Below are 19,661 nucleotides of genomic sequence, written 5' to 3'. Positions count from 1 at the left end.
CTGAGTATAGGCTAGTGTATAAAAATAGCACCAGCTCACTCACTACCCCGCTCTCATGAACATTGAATTTGGCTTCAAAGGGTAGATGTACTTTAATGTAGCTATTTCAGGAGTAATTGGCACACGTGGAAAATTGCCCCTCCATTACTCTGTTGCTTTTAGGCATGAACATTTTAATTTATTTTTGTGGTACATAATTTTGCTAGATAGTTGATTTGTCTCCTGCAGTTTTCTATAAGAAGTACAGAGAGTGTGAGGGGAAGAGCGAGGAAGGGATGGAGGAACAGCAAGAGCAGAGCCATGTAAATGTATGGTTCTGGGGGGGGGGGGGGGTGACCATGAGAAAAGGATTACACTGAGGTCCTGTATGGAGAGTGAACTGTTGGTCAACTCCTCCCCCCCCCCATGGCCTCTACTAGGAATTGGAATTTAAAAACAAAAAAGTTAGAATTGCCCCTAAGGTCTTAACTGAACCTCAACTGGTTGAGTCTTCATTGCATGTATTTTTCTTGTTGGTCTGACCTGACAGCTGCCTGAGTAGGAAGAAACAGCTGGTGGAAAATGTCTTCTTTAGGAGGATGTTTGTAATTTCAGACGGCTTGATGCCCTTTCAGGGACTAGCTTTCACGACCCTTGTGGTCGGATCAATGCGTAATTGTAATGTAGCTTTACCTATCTTGGAAACCATTGCCTTGCCCAATGAGCAGTGGTGCAGTGAATTCAGCCTACTGTATAAAATAAAATTTTAATCGGTTAGCAGATGATCTTGTGCAGATCTACTTACTGTAGCAATTAGTGTTAAGTGCCTTGCTCAAGGGCACATCTACTTTTTTTTTTTTTTTTACCTGGTCGGCTCGGTGATTCGAGCCAATGACCTTCCGGTTACTGGCACAACGCTCTTAACCGCTAGGATACCTGCCACCATTTAAAGTTCACATATCAGCTGTCAAATTCCTATCAGAATGTATGAGACTCGACTGGCATTTCACCTATAATACACTAATAAGCCTAAGTGACTATACCTCTGCTTGTAAAACTGAAAGCATCACTCTCACAATGGCCTTATCCGTCTGCTTAGCAACCTAATAAGGGAGCATAATTAGCTTTTAGTGGTTTCATGCTGTAATGTCTAAGAACATAGTCTCTTTATGTTCCTAGTGTAAAGTGCATTGTCGGATCAGTGGAGGACCCACGGTCAGATTGGCGTTTACCAGCCCGGTGGTTGTGGGCTCTTGACCTCAATCATGGGCGTTTACCAGACTCTCCTATAAGGTAAGTCTAGGTTCACAATAAGACCATTACAGACCATTAAACCTCCCTCAGTCACTTAGAAGCCCTGGTTACGGTTAGCTGGACTGCAAAGGCTGGGTTTATGATGAGGTTAGGTTAGCATAAAATGGAGATATGGATGGAGGAGGTTGAAAAGGACAAAGCCTGTGTTTACTGAGGGCTGGTCGCCAAGGGTTGGGACTAAAGAGATGGGTATTATAGGTTGCATTTTTGAAAAGTTAGTTTCCAGTTTTTACTCCTCCCCCACATTCAGAACAGGGTGTACTGTACATTTGAAGATTTATGCACTCACATTTTGTTCCGTTTTCAAGGAAAGTCACGTTGTTGCACTTTTCAAATCAATGGCCTTGAGTGTGTGTGGTCTCAGTTGGGAAGCTATTGCCTCTGAAAAAAGTAAAACTGGCATTACCTTGACAGTGTTCTGTTCTGAGTAGCAAGCTAGACCTTTAGGCATTTTACATTGCTAGAATATAGGGCTGACCCCATTTTAGTCGACTGGTCGATTGTTTGGTCGATAGGCTGTTGGTCGACCAAGATTTCTTTGTTGAGCAGTAGAAAAAATATACAAATTTTCCATGGTCTACAAGACACCTGTATGATTTGCTCCTGTGGACTAATCCATTGTGGATGCCGTGGCGATGGCAGTCAATCACTGACGTGCTACTGAAATTGTATATGGATAAAGACAATGGCGCAACACTAATAATAGAAATATTATTTTATAACAAATGTGCTTTCTCCAGCGTTTGATAGCGGTCGCTGTCCGCGGGTCTGAAACATCAGTGCGTTGTTGAATTGGCACCTTTTCCTAGACCATGTTGCTATGTGCATAATAGCAAAGTTAACCAGGTTATTGGTGTTGCAAACAATAAGATGGAGGCAGCAGCAGAGTTAGGAGATGAGAAAACAGCCCTTGCTTTAATTGTCTAAGAAAAGTTACTGGAAGCCCCAACTTAATTATGGCTATAATCAATTTCCTAACTGTTAAATGTGCCTAAATCATCCATATATATCTACAGACATGACACGTATCCTGCTACTGTTGCCGGTTTGAGTGTTTGTTTAATAGCCTACTGATTCCGTGCGCACTAAGCCTCGCAACCACATGTCGGATAAACAAATTAACAAATTTGTCTGTTTTTAATCTTTGCTATGGTGTAATAAAAGCTTTACACTTTTTTTCTCGTTAGAACAGCTTCTCGTATTACTTATAATTAATTTAGTGTTTATACTGTTGATGTTCTGTGGTGGTACAGTGGTTCCTCCTTTAAAATTTGCGAGCTTGCACCGCTGGACCCAGCGTCACGGCTTCATTGCTCCAGACCACCACAAGGGGGAGTTAGCGCACCCATTATGCATTTGGGTCCCAAGGTTTTTATATCACCAATCATATCGAGTGGTTCCAATGACACATTTTGACGCAAGCCACCCATCCCTGGGTGAAGATAGCTGACAAAATGTACAATTGAGAGGAATATGTTAATGTAGAGACAAACATTTTTGCCATAAAGTTAATTTACGAAGACTTGCTAAATAGGGATTATCTGACTAGCTAACATTAGCCAGCTAGCTTGTGTTGGGAGAATGAATTTGTAATGTGTGTAATGTTTTAGGGACCCCTGAGAACCAGCAAACCAGGCTGTTGTCTTGTGAAACAGTGGATGTAGAGAATCTAGCTAGCTAAAGCATTTACTGCTAATTTAATTGTACAATTGTGTAAGCTTGTCTTGCAATGCAGCTGAAGTAACATGGCTAACTATTTACTTATTGTGTAGTAGAGAATAAAAATAACTGTATGCCTATGGATGTGTAGCTAGCTACAGTGTGTAGCTAGCTACAGTGTGTAGCTAGCTACAGTGTGTAGCTGATCTGTGTATGGACCCTAAAACGTTTGGTATGAATATTAGTTCAGAACCTATCTATGAACCTCAGCTATCATAGTTGTTGTTTCAACTTCAAGTGTGAATTGCATTAATGAAGCCTGTGTAAACGGTGTGAAATGGCTAGCTAGTGTGCAGAGGCTCACTGGTTCGAGCCCAGGTTGGGGTGAGGAGAGGGACAGAAGCTATACTGTTACAAATGGATAGAGTAGAATATATTAACTTTATTGTGCCAAGGATGCAAGTCCTATATACAGTTGAAGTCGGAAGTTTACATGCACTTAGTTTGGAGTCATTAAAATGAGTTTTTCAACCACTCCACACATTTCTTGTTAATAAACTATAGTTTTGGCAAGTTGGTTAGGACATCTACTTTGTGCATGACACACACAATTTTTCCAACAATTGTTTACAGACAGATTCCAGTGGGTCAGAAGTTTACATACACTAAGTTGACTGTGCCTTTAAACAGCTTGGAAAATTCCAGAAAATGGTGTCATGCCTTTGCAGCTTCTGATAGGCTAATTGACATAATTTGAGTCAATTGGAGGTGTACCTGTGGATGTATTTCAAGGCATACCTTCAAACTCAGTGCCTCTTTGCTTGACATCATGGGGAAATCAGCCAAGACCTTAGAAAATTGTAGACCTCCACAAGTCTGGTTCATCCTTGGGAGCAATTTCGAAATGCCTGAAGGTACCACGTACATCTGTACAAACAATAGTATGTAAGTATAAACACCACGGGATCATGCAGCCGTCATACCGCTCAGGAAGGAGACGCGTTCTGTCTCCTAGAGATGAACGTACTTTGGTGTGAAAAATGCAAATCAATCCCAGAACAACAGCAAAGGACATTGTGAAGATGCTGGAGGAAAGAGGTACAAAAGTATCGATATCCACAGTAAAACGAGTCTTATATCGACATACCCTGTAAGACCGTTAAGCAAGGAAGAAGCCACTGCTCCAAAACCGACATAAAAAAGCCAGCTATGGTTTGCAACTGCACATGGGGACAAAGATTGTACTTTTTGGAGAAATGTCCTCTGGTCTGATGAAACAAAAACAGAACTGTTTGGCCATAATGACCATCTTAATGTTTGGAGGAAAAAGGGGGATGCTTGCAAGCCGAAGAACACCATCCCAACCATGACGCACGGGCCGAGCTAAGTGTGAACCCCCCCCTCCTATCACAGACCAGTTTTGCCCTAACGACCGAGGGGTAGCTTGCTACTCATGTAATAAAGTAATGACTTTTAAAATAAGTTACCTTACACGTTATGTTGTCTGACAAATGAATGGAATCGAACGTTTGCAGAGCCTGTTTTGACTGGAGTGATGCTTAGAATTCCATTAAATGTATCCCATTTTATTTTACTACTCCAATCTGTTCGTCGGACAAAACTGGAAAAAAACAACTTGTGTAGAAGGTAAACATCCGCACCTCGATGGTGTCAACTGTGCTTATGTCTGTGTAATAAACAAGTAGGGAAAAATACATGTATATTTCTGGTCTAGCAATCAATGACAAATGAGCTCACTGCCCAGACTTACAAAGATTAGATTCTCCTGATTTTTAAAATGGTGCCTGTGTAACAGTTTTGCTTCCATCCCTCTTCTCACCCCTACCTGGGCTCGAACCAGGGACTCTCTGCACACATCGAAAACAGCCACCCTCAAAGAATTGTTACCCATCGCTCCACCAAAGCCGCGGCCCTTGCAGAGCAAGGGGAACAACTACTTCAAGGTCTTAGCGCAAATGACGTCACCGATTTGAAACGTTATTAACTTGCACCTCGCTAACTCGCTAGCCTTTTCACACCGGTTACACCCGACTTGGGGAAAAAACGAAATATACACTGAGAATTTGGCGAAATAGACAGGCATGATTTTCCTATGGAGAGGCCTAAGGGGGAGCTCCGCATTCCAAGGGCAAAAAGTATTTTGGGGCTGGCATTTGATGACAACAGAGCTAGCTGCCCAGGCTTACATAATTAGAGGAGATTCTCATGATTTTAAAATGGTGCCCGACTTGAAAAAAATTGAAATATACACATTGCAAGATATTTGGCGAAATAGACCATGCCTATATTTCCCCATAGGAAACAATGGGAAGACTGCAGAGTTCCAATATTATTTTTGTTTACATTTTACCTGTGAAACACAGTGAGCATGTCTCATTGCCAACAATAGCGAAGCAGGCGTTGAACAATAAGCTGGAAATAGAACGTTCGGAAGGCGAGTTGGTGCCACGATGCTCAATAGAACTAATAGGTGTTGGCAGGATGAAAAATGCACTAAAATAAGGCCTGTTTTTTTTTGCAATTTCTTCAAAACGATGGTAAGCAGCTGGGAAATATGGTCATATTATGAAACTGGGCTCCACGGCGGATGCAATGAAATAGATATCATCAGAAAGAACGTTGTTAAAAATGTAATGTGTCTAGCCTACGATCTACACGGATTTCAGAGCACTCTTGTCTGAGTTTACCAGAGCGCAGAATACCAGAGCACAGTAGCCTAAAAAACAACCACGTTTTGTTAATAAAATAAAAATTAAAAAATACTCTTTCAAAATGCACATGTTGATTTAGTTATGGATCCATAATGAATTACTATGAGAATAAATATCACTGATTTACAGAAATATTGGAACAAAGTTGTCTAATGAAGGCAAACAGTTTAGAATCCTCCAATCCTGTAGCCTACTCCCGACAATCGTTGTACAGCGCCATATTTTCCATCTTAACGGAAACCCTTTCGTTTTTCTCTGAATGGAAACACCATAATATTAATCAAATTAATTAAGCCAAATTTCTTAATCGCATATACTATGTTATTTAAAAAAGGTTTTAAAATCTCTGGTAATGCCAATATGGAATATTATCAAATGCTTCTCAAAGATGCCCTCTAGACAAATTAGCAATAACTTGCTGTAACAGAAGAAATGGCTGACAATTGAATGACATGCCACAGAATGCACCCAGTGTGTGTTGCAGTATGATGCAACTTTTTAAAGGAGGAACCACTGTAGCTGCCGCAGGGAGGAGAGAAAGAGAGGAGAGAAAGAGAGGAGAGAAAGAGAGAGAGAGAGAGAGAGAGACAACTGTTGCTAGTCACAAGCTGTATTTTTTTACAGCGCAGCAAGTCTGAGCCCGGCCAGGCACAATCAAATCAATTGCAGTCGGACTGTAGTTATTTGTGTGTCTTAATTATTTAATCAAACCAGTGCACTTAAAGCATCAGATAAACTCAGTGCACTGTAGTTGATTTGATTAAAACTAGGGATGCACGATATATTGGTGAGCGTATTGGAATCGGCCGATATTAGCTAAAAATGGCAACATCGAAATCGGCCCGATGTCTAGTTTAACGCTGATGTACAAAACCGACGTCAAAGCTGACGTGCATACCCATATAACATAGGTACATGACGTAAAATGTTGTGATACACGTGCAAGACAGCGTTCCTAACCTAGCCCACAATGTCTGCTGTGTGGATCGAGCAGTCATTTGAAATGGTAAAAACATTTCAGCGAGACCACTCAAAGGTGAAATCCATTAACGTCAAGATAATGGAATTCATTGCCCTTGACAATCAACCGTTCTCTGTCGTGGGTGATGTTGGCTTTTGCCGACTGGTTGAGCACCGGTATACACTACCATGTCAAGCGCGCTACTTTTCAGAGTTACACAGTAATAGTGTCACTGCTATGTAATAGTGTCACTGGCTTCACGACATAATATGGAACGCCGTTTGGGTCTTTGCGTGTCAAAGAAGATGCATGTGAAATAACACTTTCAAATAACACTATTTGACACAAATAGCAAAACATTTAAATATCTGGTATCCGTTTTTTATTTTTGGCAAGGAAAATATCAATATCGGCCCAAAGGTCATAACGGTGCAGCACTAATTAAAACACCTAGGATTTTTCTTTATATGGAAAAATACACATTTCAAAATGTAGACTAATCGATTGGTCGAAAGAACAGACAACTCTCGGTCGACCAAGATTTTTTTTTTTTAGTCGGGGACAGCCCTAGTAGAATGACTTTGGCTCAATAAGGGTGAAAGCATAACAATCTGAACCTTTTACCTTTTGCATTGAAGAATATAGCCTACATGGATTCCAATCCTTGGGTTTACCTTTGAAGGTCTGACCATGATTTTAACCTAGTGACCTATTCCAGTTGGCTGAATGGCTCTGTAAGAACATGGCAGCTGTAAAAACAGGATTCTCTGGCCAGATGACCTCAAGATCAACAGGAAATAGCACTGACCGCCAGAGACCCGCCGTGGACATGTTCCATGGTTGTCTCTGACAGAATGGAGCACCCCTGGTACTTGTGAATTCTTCTCAGAGAACACTTTCACTATCGACTGTACTTTTCTTTCATTTCTGATACAGATCTTTGTCATGTTAACGTGTTACTGATTTGAGGAAGGAAGTGCAGGATGATTTAAAAAAAAAAGTCATAATGAAAGCTGTGCAAAACAACCCCTGTCATTCCTCATTTGTCTCTGAAACATGAATTGGGCTAGTTTAGATACAGCGTACCATCCAGCCTTGCAGAACTAAGCCTGTAAGACTGGTCATTAAGTCAAAGTGTAGTTAAACATGGTGCGCTTTAAAGCATTTTGTGAATACGAAGCCTGTTAAGTCCTGCACAGCTACTCTGTAGTGAAGCCAGAGGGGGAGGGGTGTGCCGTGCCCCTCTAGCTGGGCTATTGGGGTGGTCCCTCATGGCCTTGACTGAGGTCTCATGGGAGAGGGGGAGTATGGGTACTAGTAGTTCTGTGTTCTGCTCCTCGCCATCTCTGCTGTAACTAACTGTTGTTCTGTGCTGTGACTAAATGCCTCTGGCTATCTGGCATTATACAGAGACTGAGAGAAATCGCTCGTGTACTGCTCACAGCACATTCTGGAGATGAAAGAAATGAAATGGCAGGGCTCCTATTCAACTCACAATGTTATATTTGATTTACTGAATGTCATCGCTATGCGGCGCGGGACCCGTGCTCTTTGGAAAGGACACGCATTGAATTTAAAAAAAAAAAAAAACGTTTTGAAGGGAACAGCTACAGTATACGCAGTGTGTACAAAACATTAGGAGCATCTTCCTAATATTGAGTTGCACCCACTTTTGCCCTCAGAACAGCCTCAATTCACCGGAGCATGGAGTCTACAAGGTGTCGAAAGCATTCAACAGGAATGCTGGCCGTTGTTGACTCCAATGCTTCCCTCGGTTGTCAAGTTGGCTGTATGCCCTTTGGGTGGTGGACCGTTCTTGATACACACTGGAAACTGTTGAGTAGTTCTTGACACTCAAACCGGTTGGCCTGGCACCTACTACCATACCCCGTTCAAAGGCACTTAAATCTTTTGTCTTGCCAATTCACCCTCAGAGTGGATTTAACAAGTGAAATCAATAAGGGATAATAGCTTTCACCTTTATTCACCTGGTCTGTCATGGAAAGAGCATCTGTTCCTAATGTTTTGTACACTCAGTGTATGTAGGGAGAGCAGCCTTTTGACAAATGACTCTGATTCTTACTGTTTTGATAAGGTTATTAAATGGAGAAGACAAGCTTGTCCTGTTGTATTTGCCCAATGTCTGGATACATGACTGGTTTGGCAGACACTCATATTTTAAGGTGACTTTACAAAGGCTGTATGATAAACCTTGGTTAGAGACGGTCTGCTTCTCTACTAACCCCCCCCCCCACACACACACACACACAATCTTAACATAAAGGTCATGCAAATGATAGTGCAGTTCAATGGCCTTTTGTTGTTACCTTTCAGCTATGTTGTAGATTGAAAAGTGTTGGGCCATCTGTTTGACCTCTGACCTGTGCCTTCTCCATAGAGCTGCCAGAGAACTGGACAGACACACGGGAGACCCTGCTGGAGGGCATGGTGTTCCAGCTCAAGTACCTGGGCGTCACGCTGGTGGAGCAGCCCAAAGGAGAAGAGCTCTCCGCAGCCGCCGTCAAGAGGATCGTGGCCACGGTCAGCACCACACACACTTGACCTTCCCAGGCGTTCTACACCCTATCCCCCCCCAAAACCACAAGCCTCCCCTTCTAAAGGGTCTTTTGACAACTTTCCCTAATACAGTGGATTGATCTATTCCGATACCCGTACTACCACAGTATAAAACGGTCCCATTTACTTTTCTATTAAGTTGTCGCTTTCATGAAAGCCAACCTTCTGCAACAGCCATTTAACCCAGATGCAATTAGTTGTGATGCATCTGAGTGTTGCTCTGGCAAGGTGTATTGTACAGTAACAGGAAGGTGTACTGTTATTAATTCTGGCAGCTCCACAGTAATTAAATTGGGGGGAGTATATAGGGCCCGGGGCACACAGGACAGAGTCTGAGGTGATTGACACTTTATTTCCAATTTTGTGCACATCCCTGTTAGTAGTGATTTCTCCTTTGCCAAGATAATCTGTCAACCTGACAGGTGGGGAATATCAAGAAGCTGATTAAACATGATCATTACACAGGTGCACCTTGTGCTGGGGATAATAAAAGGCCACTCTAAAATGTGCATTTGTGTCACTCAACACAATGCCACGTTTTGAGGGAGAGGCAATTGGCATACTGACTGCAGGAATGTCCACCAGAGCTGAATTGAATGTTTACCAATGTCTACCATAGGCCAAACTCCAACGTAATTGTTGATAATTTTACAGTATGTGCAACTGGATTCACAACTGCAGACCACGTGTGTGGCCGAGGGGTTTGCTGACATCAACGTTGTGAACAGAGTGCCCCATGGTTGCGCTGGGGTTATGGTATGGGCAGGCATAAGCTATGGACAACAAACACACACGCATTTTATTTTTTGGCAATTTTAATGCACAGAGACACCGTGATGAGATCCTGAGGCCCATTGTCGTGCGATTCATCCGCCGCCATCACCTCATGTTTCAGCATGATAATGCACGGCCCCATGTCACAAGGATCTGTACACAATTCCTGGAAGCTGAAAATGTCCCGCATACTTACCAGACATGTCACTCATTGAGCATATTCGACGTGTATGACAGCGTGTTCCAGCTCCCTCCATTTGAAGAGGAGTGGGACAACGTTCCACAGGCCACAATCAATATATTTTAGTTCACTATAGATGTGTACTTATAGCACATACTTGCACACTGGCAAAAGTCACACGTTTGAGATTGCATGAGTATCATTAACCTATTTACCCTCTTTCTTCTAGGCCAAAGCCAGCGGCAAGAAACTCCAGAAAGTGACATTAAAAGTGTCCCCTCGAGGAATCATCCTCTATGACTATGCCTCTAACCAGCTGATCGAGAACATATCCATTTACAGGTTAGTCTCACTCACTCACTCAGAGAAGGGGTGCCCCAAATTTTAAGTTCTTAAATTTTCAACTTCCAATAAAATAAAAGTTGTTTTCCCCCCAGAATCCCCCTTCCAAACCCTCTCATCCATCACTTTGAGACTGCGTGTTGGGATTTGCGGTGATGAAGGGTGGAGGGGTGGATAGCGCTTTCCATCAATGTCCTCTCCCTCAGGAGGCCTCTACAACAACAGCTGTGTGTCTGAGCTTAAACCTGGGGTGTGAGCACTCAGAAACAGGCACGCGCGATCGCACACACATACACCCTCAATTTCACCTTACAAAAACAGTGTGACTTGTTATTGCTTAGGCCAACCTTGAATCGCTTGCCATATTTATGAGAAGTGGAGGCTTCCAAGCACTCCATCTTGAAATGAAACGAAGGGGGCGGCAGGTAGCCTAGTGGTTAGAGCGTTGAACTACTAACCGAAAGGTTGCAAGATCTAATCCCCGAGCTGACAAGGTAAAAATCTGTTGTTCTGCCCCTGAACAAGGCCGTTATTACTGTTTACCGTCATTGAAAATAATAATTTGTTCTTAACTGACTTGCCTAGTTAAATAAAGGTAAAATAAAAAGATTTGGATCACTCACAGCACCTGAGGGGGTTGGATCACTCTCACAGTAACTCCTCGTGGAGTGAAATAGGTATGTGACTGTAGGTGTGGGTAAAGAGAGGCAGAGAATATTACCGTTAACAGGGAATTTGTTCTTCCTTCACACAGTAATTTGGGGGAAAGAGGCTTGATGGAAAGTCCAAGTTAAAGAGCCCCCTCTCCAACCTTAACTATTCCTAATGCCACCTGGCGCCCTAGCCAAAATACAGCGGGGGTGGTGGTGTCGTCTGCCCAGGTCTTACCTAGTGGCATAGACAGTACATACTACTGGTATATGTATGCCCCCAGGTGCCTTCCCCCCCCTGTGAACAAAAATAGAATTACTAATGTAAAGTGAGCAGTTTCAATAATCAAAAACACAGTCCTTTTGACATACACATACCTCTGCAGGACCGGCTACAAAATACTTTAAACAAATTATACAGACCAACTTCAAAACACAGGACATACAAAGAAGCTCTCTCCTCCTAACAAAGGAACACTGGCTTTTCAAGCTGCACAAGGAGTCGGTAATTGCAGACAGCTGTAACCCCTGACGAGAGGGCGGGGCCAGAGCTCCAATCTGCAATGGGGCTGACCAATCAGCTGCTTTGGACTTCAGGAAGCCATTTCCTGAAATACACATACAAACCCAAAACACAGAAACTGGGGAACGTCACAGCAACCGAGGAGGGGTTGGATCACTCTCACAGCAACCGAGGAGGGGTTGGATCACTCTCACAGCAACCGAGGAGGGGTTGGATCACTCTCACAGCAACCGAGGAGGGGTTGGATCACTCTCACAGCAACCGAGGAGGGGTTGGATCACTCTCACAGCAACCGAGGAGGGGTTGGATCACTCTCACAGCAACCGAGGAGGGGTTGGCACATTGAGGACAACAGTTTTCTCTGAGGCTGTGTGATCTTCAACACTAACTATTTAGCTGTGACTCAATGTAAGGATGTTGGTTAAATTTAAAGCAAACATTGTCATTCACTGAGGTCCTCCTCTCCAGTCATCTGCTAGAGAAGATGGATGAGCAGTAAATGAAACGTATTTACCTAGACGCCCAATTTCACAATGCTCTCACTCTCAACATCTGTCGTAAATCTCACAACGTCGCGCCGTGCAGCTGTTGGCTTTTATAGCAGAGAAATGTTTTTTTTTACATGTTGCATTTTTATATCACTGAGTCATTAGTTAACTAGACGTGTGATCTCTGCAGAGTGATGTTCAGAGTTTGAGCAGTAGGGTGCTGGTGTAGAGGAACAGGGAGGGCAGATTGCGGTCATTCATTACCCAACCCACCTGTCAATCAGGTCTCGGGGTGATATGATGTCATGTCTCAGAGCATGTTCCAATGTTAGAGTAGACCTGCAGTGAAGAGGCAAGGTCCAATCCAATAATACTAAAACACCACAGGGCTGGGCGGACAGACACAGCAGGGATCACACAGTCGTCTTGGCTAAAACTAATGGAGCAGAGGTACACTGGGGACATACCACAGACGAATGTCCTTAAGTTAAAATTCAAAGCCTGGATCTTTTGATTGGGTCTCCGCCTGCACGCTAGGGTGTGTGTGTGAAATGTGATGGGTTTATTTAATGTGGAAATGAAAGATTTAAGTGTCTAAATCTGATTGTGGTGGGCTTAAAGGCTTAGTGAAGATGAAGTTGCGTGATAGCCCTGCCCAATCCGCAGGGACACTTTTTATTAAAACTAGTTTGTCTCTGTGACTCCCCCTCAGGATATCCTACTGCACAGCAGACAAGATGCACGACAAAGTGTTTGCCTACATCGCCCAGAGCCAACAGAATGAAACCCTGGAGTGTCACGCCTACCTCTGCACCAAGAGGAAAGTGGTGAGTCTGTGTGTCTGTGGCCCCTCTTCCAAATAGTATCTCTCCCAGGGGGTGGCTTTGTGAATGAGTGTGCCACTCCCTCTCTTTCCTTCCCCTTGCTAATTTAGCTCTGGTCCAACGGCCACACTTCTTCCCAGCTACATAAACAACCAGTAAGGAAGTTGAACTGAGTAGTAGGGACCAACACGGTCACGTGGGTTAATGTTCCCTTACTAGGTGTTAGTTGAGGAGTTTCCTCTGGAGGCTGGCGACCCCTCCCTCTGTTAGTCTCTAGTTCTGCTCTTATCTGTCTTCAATGGGTTTTCCTCTCCCATCTTAAAACACTTAGCCAACATCTTGTATGTCATATTTACTGTGCTTATTTTCCTCTACCTCACTCTCTCTCAGGCCCAGGCAGTGACGTTAACAGTGGCCCAAGCCTTCAGAGTGGCGTTTGAGTTCTGGCAGGCTGCCAAAGAAGGTACGCGTGGTCACCCCGGATGACTGGAGAAGTGTGACGAATGTCTCATTCTTTGAGTGTAACAGTTCTTATCCTCCTCTACTCTCTCTCTCACCTCCCCCTTACTCTTTCATTATTTCACTCGGGTGCTTCTCGGCCTATGTTCTCTCTAGTACACATTCAAAGGGAAACTTTGAGATTTTGGTCTTTTGTAGGTCTCTGCGAGCAGTTTCGAGAAGATTGGAGTTAGCTCAGTGCAATTGCTAAAAGTCTCTCGGTACAATGGCCATCAAAATCAGGGAAATAGACAACGACTCCAAAGCTGGGTGGTTAGTCTTTTTCTTTTTTTTTTTACACCTTTTTCTCCCCAATTTCATGGTATCCAATTGTTTAGTAGCTACTATCTTGTCTCATCGCTACAACTCCCGTACGGGCTCGGGAGAGATGAAGGTTGAAAGTAATGTGTCCTCCAATACACAACCCAACCAAGCCACACTGCTTCTTAACAAAGCGCGCATCCAACCCGGAAACCAGCCACACCAATGTGTCGGAGGAAACACCGTGCACCTGGCAACCTTGGTTAGCGCGCACTGCGCCCGGCCCGCCACAGGAGTCGCTGGTGCGCGATGAGACAAGGATTTCCTTACCGGCCAAACCCTCCCTAACCCGGACGACGCTAGGCCAATTGTGCGTCGCCCCACGGACCTCCCGGTCGCGGCCGGTCACGACAGAGCCTGGGCGAGAGCCCAGAGTCTCTGGTGGCACAGCTGGCGCTGCAGTACCTCGCCCTTAACCACTGCGCCACCCGGGAGGCCCCTGGTTGGTCATTTCAACATTGTCTCAATGGCGCTGTCTGTGTGCTCAGATGCCACAATGGCCAAATTACCATCCACCCAGCTTCAAAGTAGTTAGGTCTATTTCCCTGATTTTGAGAGGAGCTGGCTACTGTACCTGGAGACTTCAAGCAATTACACTAGGCTAACTTCAATCATCTCCAAACCGCATGCAGAGACATACAAATGGTATCCATGAGTTTGTCTGACTCTGGGTAAGTACAAAAACAACCTAAATCTCAATCTCGCAGTATCCCTTTAAATCCCTCCTGTTCCCATGCACTGCATGTAGATGTTCTGTACAGCAGCTGAATGAGGGAGGATGGAGTGCGTTTGCTCAATCCCACCATAGTTCCTCTACAATGTAGCAACATAAATGCCCCTGTCCTCCCGGCCTTGGCCCTGACCCCTCAGAGGCATGTGAAATGGTGGATCTCTGCTAGGCCGCTCCCACCTTTCAGTTAACTCCCCAACAGGAATGTCCACATTGATTAAAACAGTCCCTCTGTGGGAACAACCAGGCCAGAAAGGGAAACTTTGTTTTGTTCAGTAAACCCACTTAATTTAGGGCAGATTACTCTGGTTAAAGGCTGATATTGACAGGAGCTCAGTGAGATGTAGCCCGAGGACTAGGTGAGAAGGCTTGTCAATCTGCTGTGTTTCCTGTGTTATTACTGTGAAAACATGAGGGCAGAAAAGGGGGAGATGGAAGTCACCAAATAGATTAAGTCTACTCCTTAAAACTGACTGGAAATAATTAGATTTGAGTAAATTTTAATAATTTACTAAGTACACTTTTTTTCTGTTGCACACACACACACACACACACACACACAGGTTACTGTAAAGACAGACATCCAGCCCCTAGGGTACTCGCTCCTGCTAAACGGATGAACACTGTGTAAGTGCTGTGTAAGGAAGGTTGTCACACACCGATGTATGGTTCTCATAAGGACAGCAGAAAATGTCTGTCATTTACTGCATGTATGACTTGTATATAAACGAGAACTCCTGGGTGTATACTATACATGTGGGTGTCAGTATAATTCTTCCTCTTCAATCTTCCATATAACGCACCCTCTCTAACTGTTGTCTTCTGAACATAGCACCTTTAGAATCAGTTCTCGTTTGATACAAAATAATGTCTCATTATCAGGATTCAGTTGCAACAAGCAGTTATTTTTTGTTGCTAGATGTTTTGTTGTTGTGACTATCTGGTCTGGCACCTAGATCCTTGTAAAGTTTCTGGTTTCTTTTTCGTCAAAACCCTCCACCCATTCCCCTCTTTCTGTTTGTCACTGTCGAGGAGGAGGAGGGAGAGGGGAGAAAGGAGAGAGTCTGTGACAATGGTAGTTCAGTCCTGTCTGCCAGCTGGGTCCCTGTGCAATTGATCCAGTCTCACTGAGAGTGAAGGAGAGGTTATCTATTCATTCCTTTACACTCCCCACCCTTTCATTTACACTCCCGTTTTTGTGGTTTTTGGACAGGTTGTTTACAGCAGAGCCTTTTGGTAGTGTTTTAATTCAGATGCATTTCCATTTGATTGTATTATTTTCTAGAGATCAAGGCAGTGAACTATTTTATCTTTTCTGTGTTCTGCTCCACATTTCAAAAATTAATATTAAAGCTGAAAAGGAAGAGTGCAGGCTTTCCCCCGCTCTCTCGCTCGCTGCCCTCGTGCCTCGTCAGAGTTCACATACTCAGAGCCATAAGGACTGCTAACCCCTCTGATTTCCTGGGCTGCCTTTTCGTCTTGTTCTACACAATGTGGCTGATGAGGGAGTGGAGTAGAAAGAAGTGATGCTTTGGGGAGCTATCAAAGGGAGTAGCCATGTTCTCTTGTGGCAGAAGGAGAGCAAACTAACAATCATAGTCTGCTCCATGAATTACATGTCCCCTGAGGATTGTGGGTAGGAACATCAGGGTGGTTTTCTCTTTGCTGTACATCACTGCATCCATCCATCTGCCCCAACCGACCACACACAACCCCACCATATTTCTTCAAACTGCATCTGTGACCCACATCCTTATAAGATCTCATCTCTATGCACGAGAAGCAATCATTTGAAGTGTATTTACAGTAGACACCACTAGCTAGTATAGCTTTGATATTGACTGTGTGAACTCTCTCAATATTTTTGGCCGTTGTTTCAACGCCTGATGGCATTCTCTCACACCCTGTCTGGGGGTTATCACCGTGCAGTGTTGCCACCGGAAGGGAAAGAGGGCACAGCCACCCAGGGAATAGTTTGGAACCCAGCCACCACTCAGCCACCTTGGCTCTCCTGGGGAATGGGACTCCCGGGGGGTGCATGTTTTTTGACGCTTCTGCTGGACAATGTCGAAGGAGTCCTAAAAGGGACTTCATGTCACCATTGCCCTTGGGGGACAAGCTGACATGTGCTTTTAATCGCCACAGAAATTAATGGAGGCATGAGTTACAGTAGGTCAGCAGCCAGGCCTTTTGACGAATGATCAAACCTGCAGGCAGACTGCGTATGGTCAGACCTGCAGGCAGACTGCGTATGGTCAGACCTGCAGGCAGACTGCGTATGGTCAGACCTGCAGGCAGACTGCGTATGGTCAGACATGCAGGCAGACTGCGTATGGTCAGACCTGCAGGCAGACTGCGTATGGTCAGACCTGCAGGCAGACTGCGTATGGTCAGACCGGCAGACATATGTGCGTATGCTTGAATAAGAACCTCCCCTTTCACCATGGGGGCAAGAAAACATGCATGCAATGCATAAACATAGTGGATACTGAGGTGTGTGTGTGTGTGTGTGTGTGTGTGTGTGTGTGTGTGTGTGTGTGTGTGTGGAGACCACCTAATGTGAACATGTAGACCAGTGTTTCCCAACTCCAGTCCTCCAGTACCCCCAACAGCAGCACACACTTTTTTTGTAGCCCCAGACAAACTCACCCGATTCGACTCATTGAAGGCTTGATGATTAGTTGACAAGTTGAATAAGGTGTTTGTCCGGGACTACAACAAAAATGCGTTGTACTGGAGTTGGGGTGTTGGGGGTACTGGTGTTGGGGGTACTGGAGTTGGGGTGTTGGGGGGGGGGGGTACTGGTGTTGGGGGGGTACTGGTGTTGGGGTGTTGGGAGTACTGGAGGACTGGAGTTGAGGAACACTGCTGTAGACCAACTGAAATTCAGAGAAACAATTATTCTCCAGGAAAGCTCTGTCTCTTTGGGTCAGTGCCTCACGCTGCAACCTGAGCCCTGCTCCCGTTCAGGTAAGAATGTTAGGAGAGGAGACAGGCTTTATCCACGTGACCCAGATGCTCCTTATTAAAGCAGTGGAGGAACTGCCTGCCTGATGAACTGGTTCCTGAAGCTACAGACCTGACCACTGTTTGGTTCTACTCAATTTAAATCTCCTGGCCCAAGGCCACTGACTGGCATGGTTAAGTGGAGGCGCTACAGAAGCTTTTGGTCCTTGTGGCGCCTTCAACCCCTCATGTCTAAATGTTTAGGTGCATTCGTAAATTCAGTCTGGCTATTTACTCCGATTTCAGAGCACTCTCGTCTGAGTGTGCCAGAGAACAGAATAACTGATGAATTTACGAACCGGTATTAGTTGAATATTACCAGGTTTAGTGAACGTTGGCAAAAAAAACGTAATTCAATTGTTTCCAGCAGCACCGTTAGCCACCAAGGCTCTAGATAACATCAAAACAGCCTAACCAGCTCTGCTCGGGTGAGTAAAATAGTCAGAGGTTCTCTCATTTGTGTCTGGAAGTAGCTAGCAAGTTTAGCCAGTTGGCTTGAGCGCTTGTGAGGTCAGAACACTTGGATCAACGCTATCGGCCTGAGTGTCCAGTGTGCGCTCTAAAGAATGTCAAATATTTGAGACGCTCTGAATTTACGAGCGGACAATCTGACAATACTCTGCATTTACGAATGCCCAGAGCGCACTCCAGAGTGAATTTACGAACACACCCATAGTGTTGTTTGGTCAAGTGCCTGATATCTGCTGAGAATGATGGACAGTGGTTTACAGACATTACAAACATGATCAGCTAGACATTAATATTATAGATGATTGAACCTCTCTTTTCCCTCAGTCTTTCTATCTCTCTCCTCCACAGACAAGGAGAAGCGTGTGAAGTTGGGGTCGGATGGGGAAGGAGCCAGTAGTAGCCAGTCGGAGAGCTCGGCCAGCCTGGGCAGTCTGAAGGGAGGAGGTGAGTCACCAACCATAACGTCTCTCTGCCTCAAGGATGGAAAGATATTCAAAAGGCAAGATATTCATATAGCCCAGGGGCAGGTGATGATGATGATGATGATGATGATAATATGGTGCATGTTGAGTCCTTTGTCTTGGAGTCCATTTTAGCCTAAATCCACCATCACGCACATATGCTGGTTACAGTCTTTGTTCTTCTGTAGATACTGGCTTGATCAATACTTCCTTGAGGTCTGTTTTTCTCAGAATCTTGTCTCTCTGATTGTATTTTTTTTTAAAGATATTTGGCACAGAGGAATGTTAAGGAGGTAGGTGACCTCTGGCATGTAAGATTGAGTCCAACAACAGGAAACAGTTTGTTTGAAAAGCTTGAGGGATCTACATTCTTTGTGGCTGTTTGGTTCCTTGTCCATGGAATTCTGTAAGCCAAGAGATTCTAGTCCCTGTGACCGTTTCCTCAAATCCTGATGGTGAGGCATATTTAGCTTCAGACCCTGAAGTACTGTGTTGTCCTCTCTTCTGAGGGACCTGAGTTCATATCCGTTTGGACCTAGTATCTAGGTGTATGGCAATTTATAAATTATGTAAGCAGGCAGTATGTGAAAATGAGTGTGTGGAATGGGGGGGCCAACCATAAATAGTGCAGAGCCTCCACCTAGTGGGAATATACCCCTACATTGTGTGAGTGTGTACAGTACCGGTCAAAAGTTTGGACACACCTACTCATTCAAGGGATGTTCTTTATTATTATTTATTTATTTTTCTACATTGTAGAATAATAGTGAAGACATCAAAACTATAAAATAACACATGGAATCATGTAGTAACCAAAAATATCTATCTATCACCAGGGTTTAGTGCCTCAGAGTGCTCAAAGATACTTTAAAAGGTGGATCCCTTCCCTTCAACACAATAAAAGAAACAAGAACACTGCTCAATCCCAAATAAACTTAAGGTCCTGTGTCTAAGAATCCGTTCCAAGCTTTACTGGCGCCTGACCTGAGGTGCAGCGCGCGAATGGAAACGGTGGCTGACCTGTGGCTGTCCCAATAGAACACAGCTCGACAGTTTATTTAGTGAAAAGAAACTAAATGGTGCTCTTTCATTTAAACAGGACCACTCAAACTATTAACTCCTCACTTTTACCACAACCAATGGCAACTCACGACCGTGGCAATGCGCTCT

The 19,661-nt window shown here is 44.3% G+C and overlaps 1 protein-coding gene across 3 annotated transcripts in view; it reads left to right on the top strand.

Annotated features, from left to right (window-relative positions):
- LOC135525962 (low density lipoprotein receptor adapter protein 1-B-like) overlaps nt 1-19,661 on the top strand; it is a 57,508-nt gene that overhangs the window by 26,650 nt on the left and 11,197 nt on the right. For all 3 annotated transcript variants that reach the window (XM_064953945.1, XM_064953944.1, XM_064953946.1), the window contains exons 2-6: nt 9,044-9,186; nt 10,407-10,519; nt 12,893-13,007; nt 13,395-13,467; nt 18,379-18,474. In XM_064953945.1, the coding sequence (XP_064810017.1) occupies nt 9,044-9,186; nt 10,407-10,519; nt 12,893-13,007; nt 13,395-13,467; nt 18,379-18,474 (540 nt within the window). The remainder of the gene's footprint in view (nt 1-9,043; nt 9,187-10,406; nt 10,520-12,892; nt 13,008-13,394; nt 13,468-18,378; nt 18,475-19,661) is intronic.

The sequence above is a fragment of the Oncorhynchus masou genome, chromosome 32 (assembly GCF_036934945.1).
Source record: "Oncorhynchus masou masou isolate Uvic2021 chromosome 32, UVic_Omas_1.1, whole genome shotgun sequence".
NCBI lineage: Eukaryota > Metazoa > Chordata > Actinopteri > Salmoniformes > Salmonidae > Oncorhynchus > Oncorhynchus masou.
Note: the sequence above shows the minus strand (reverse complement) of the source record. Positions and strands in the feature narration are given on the sequence as shown.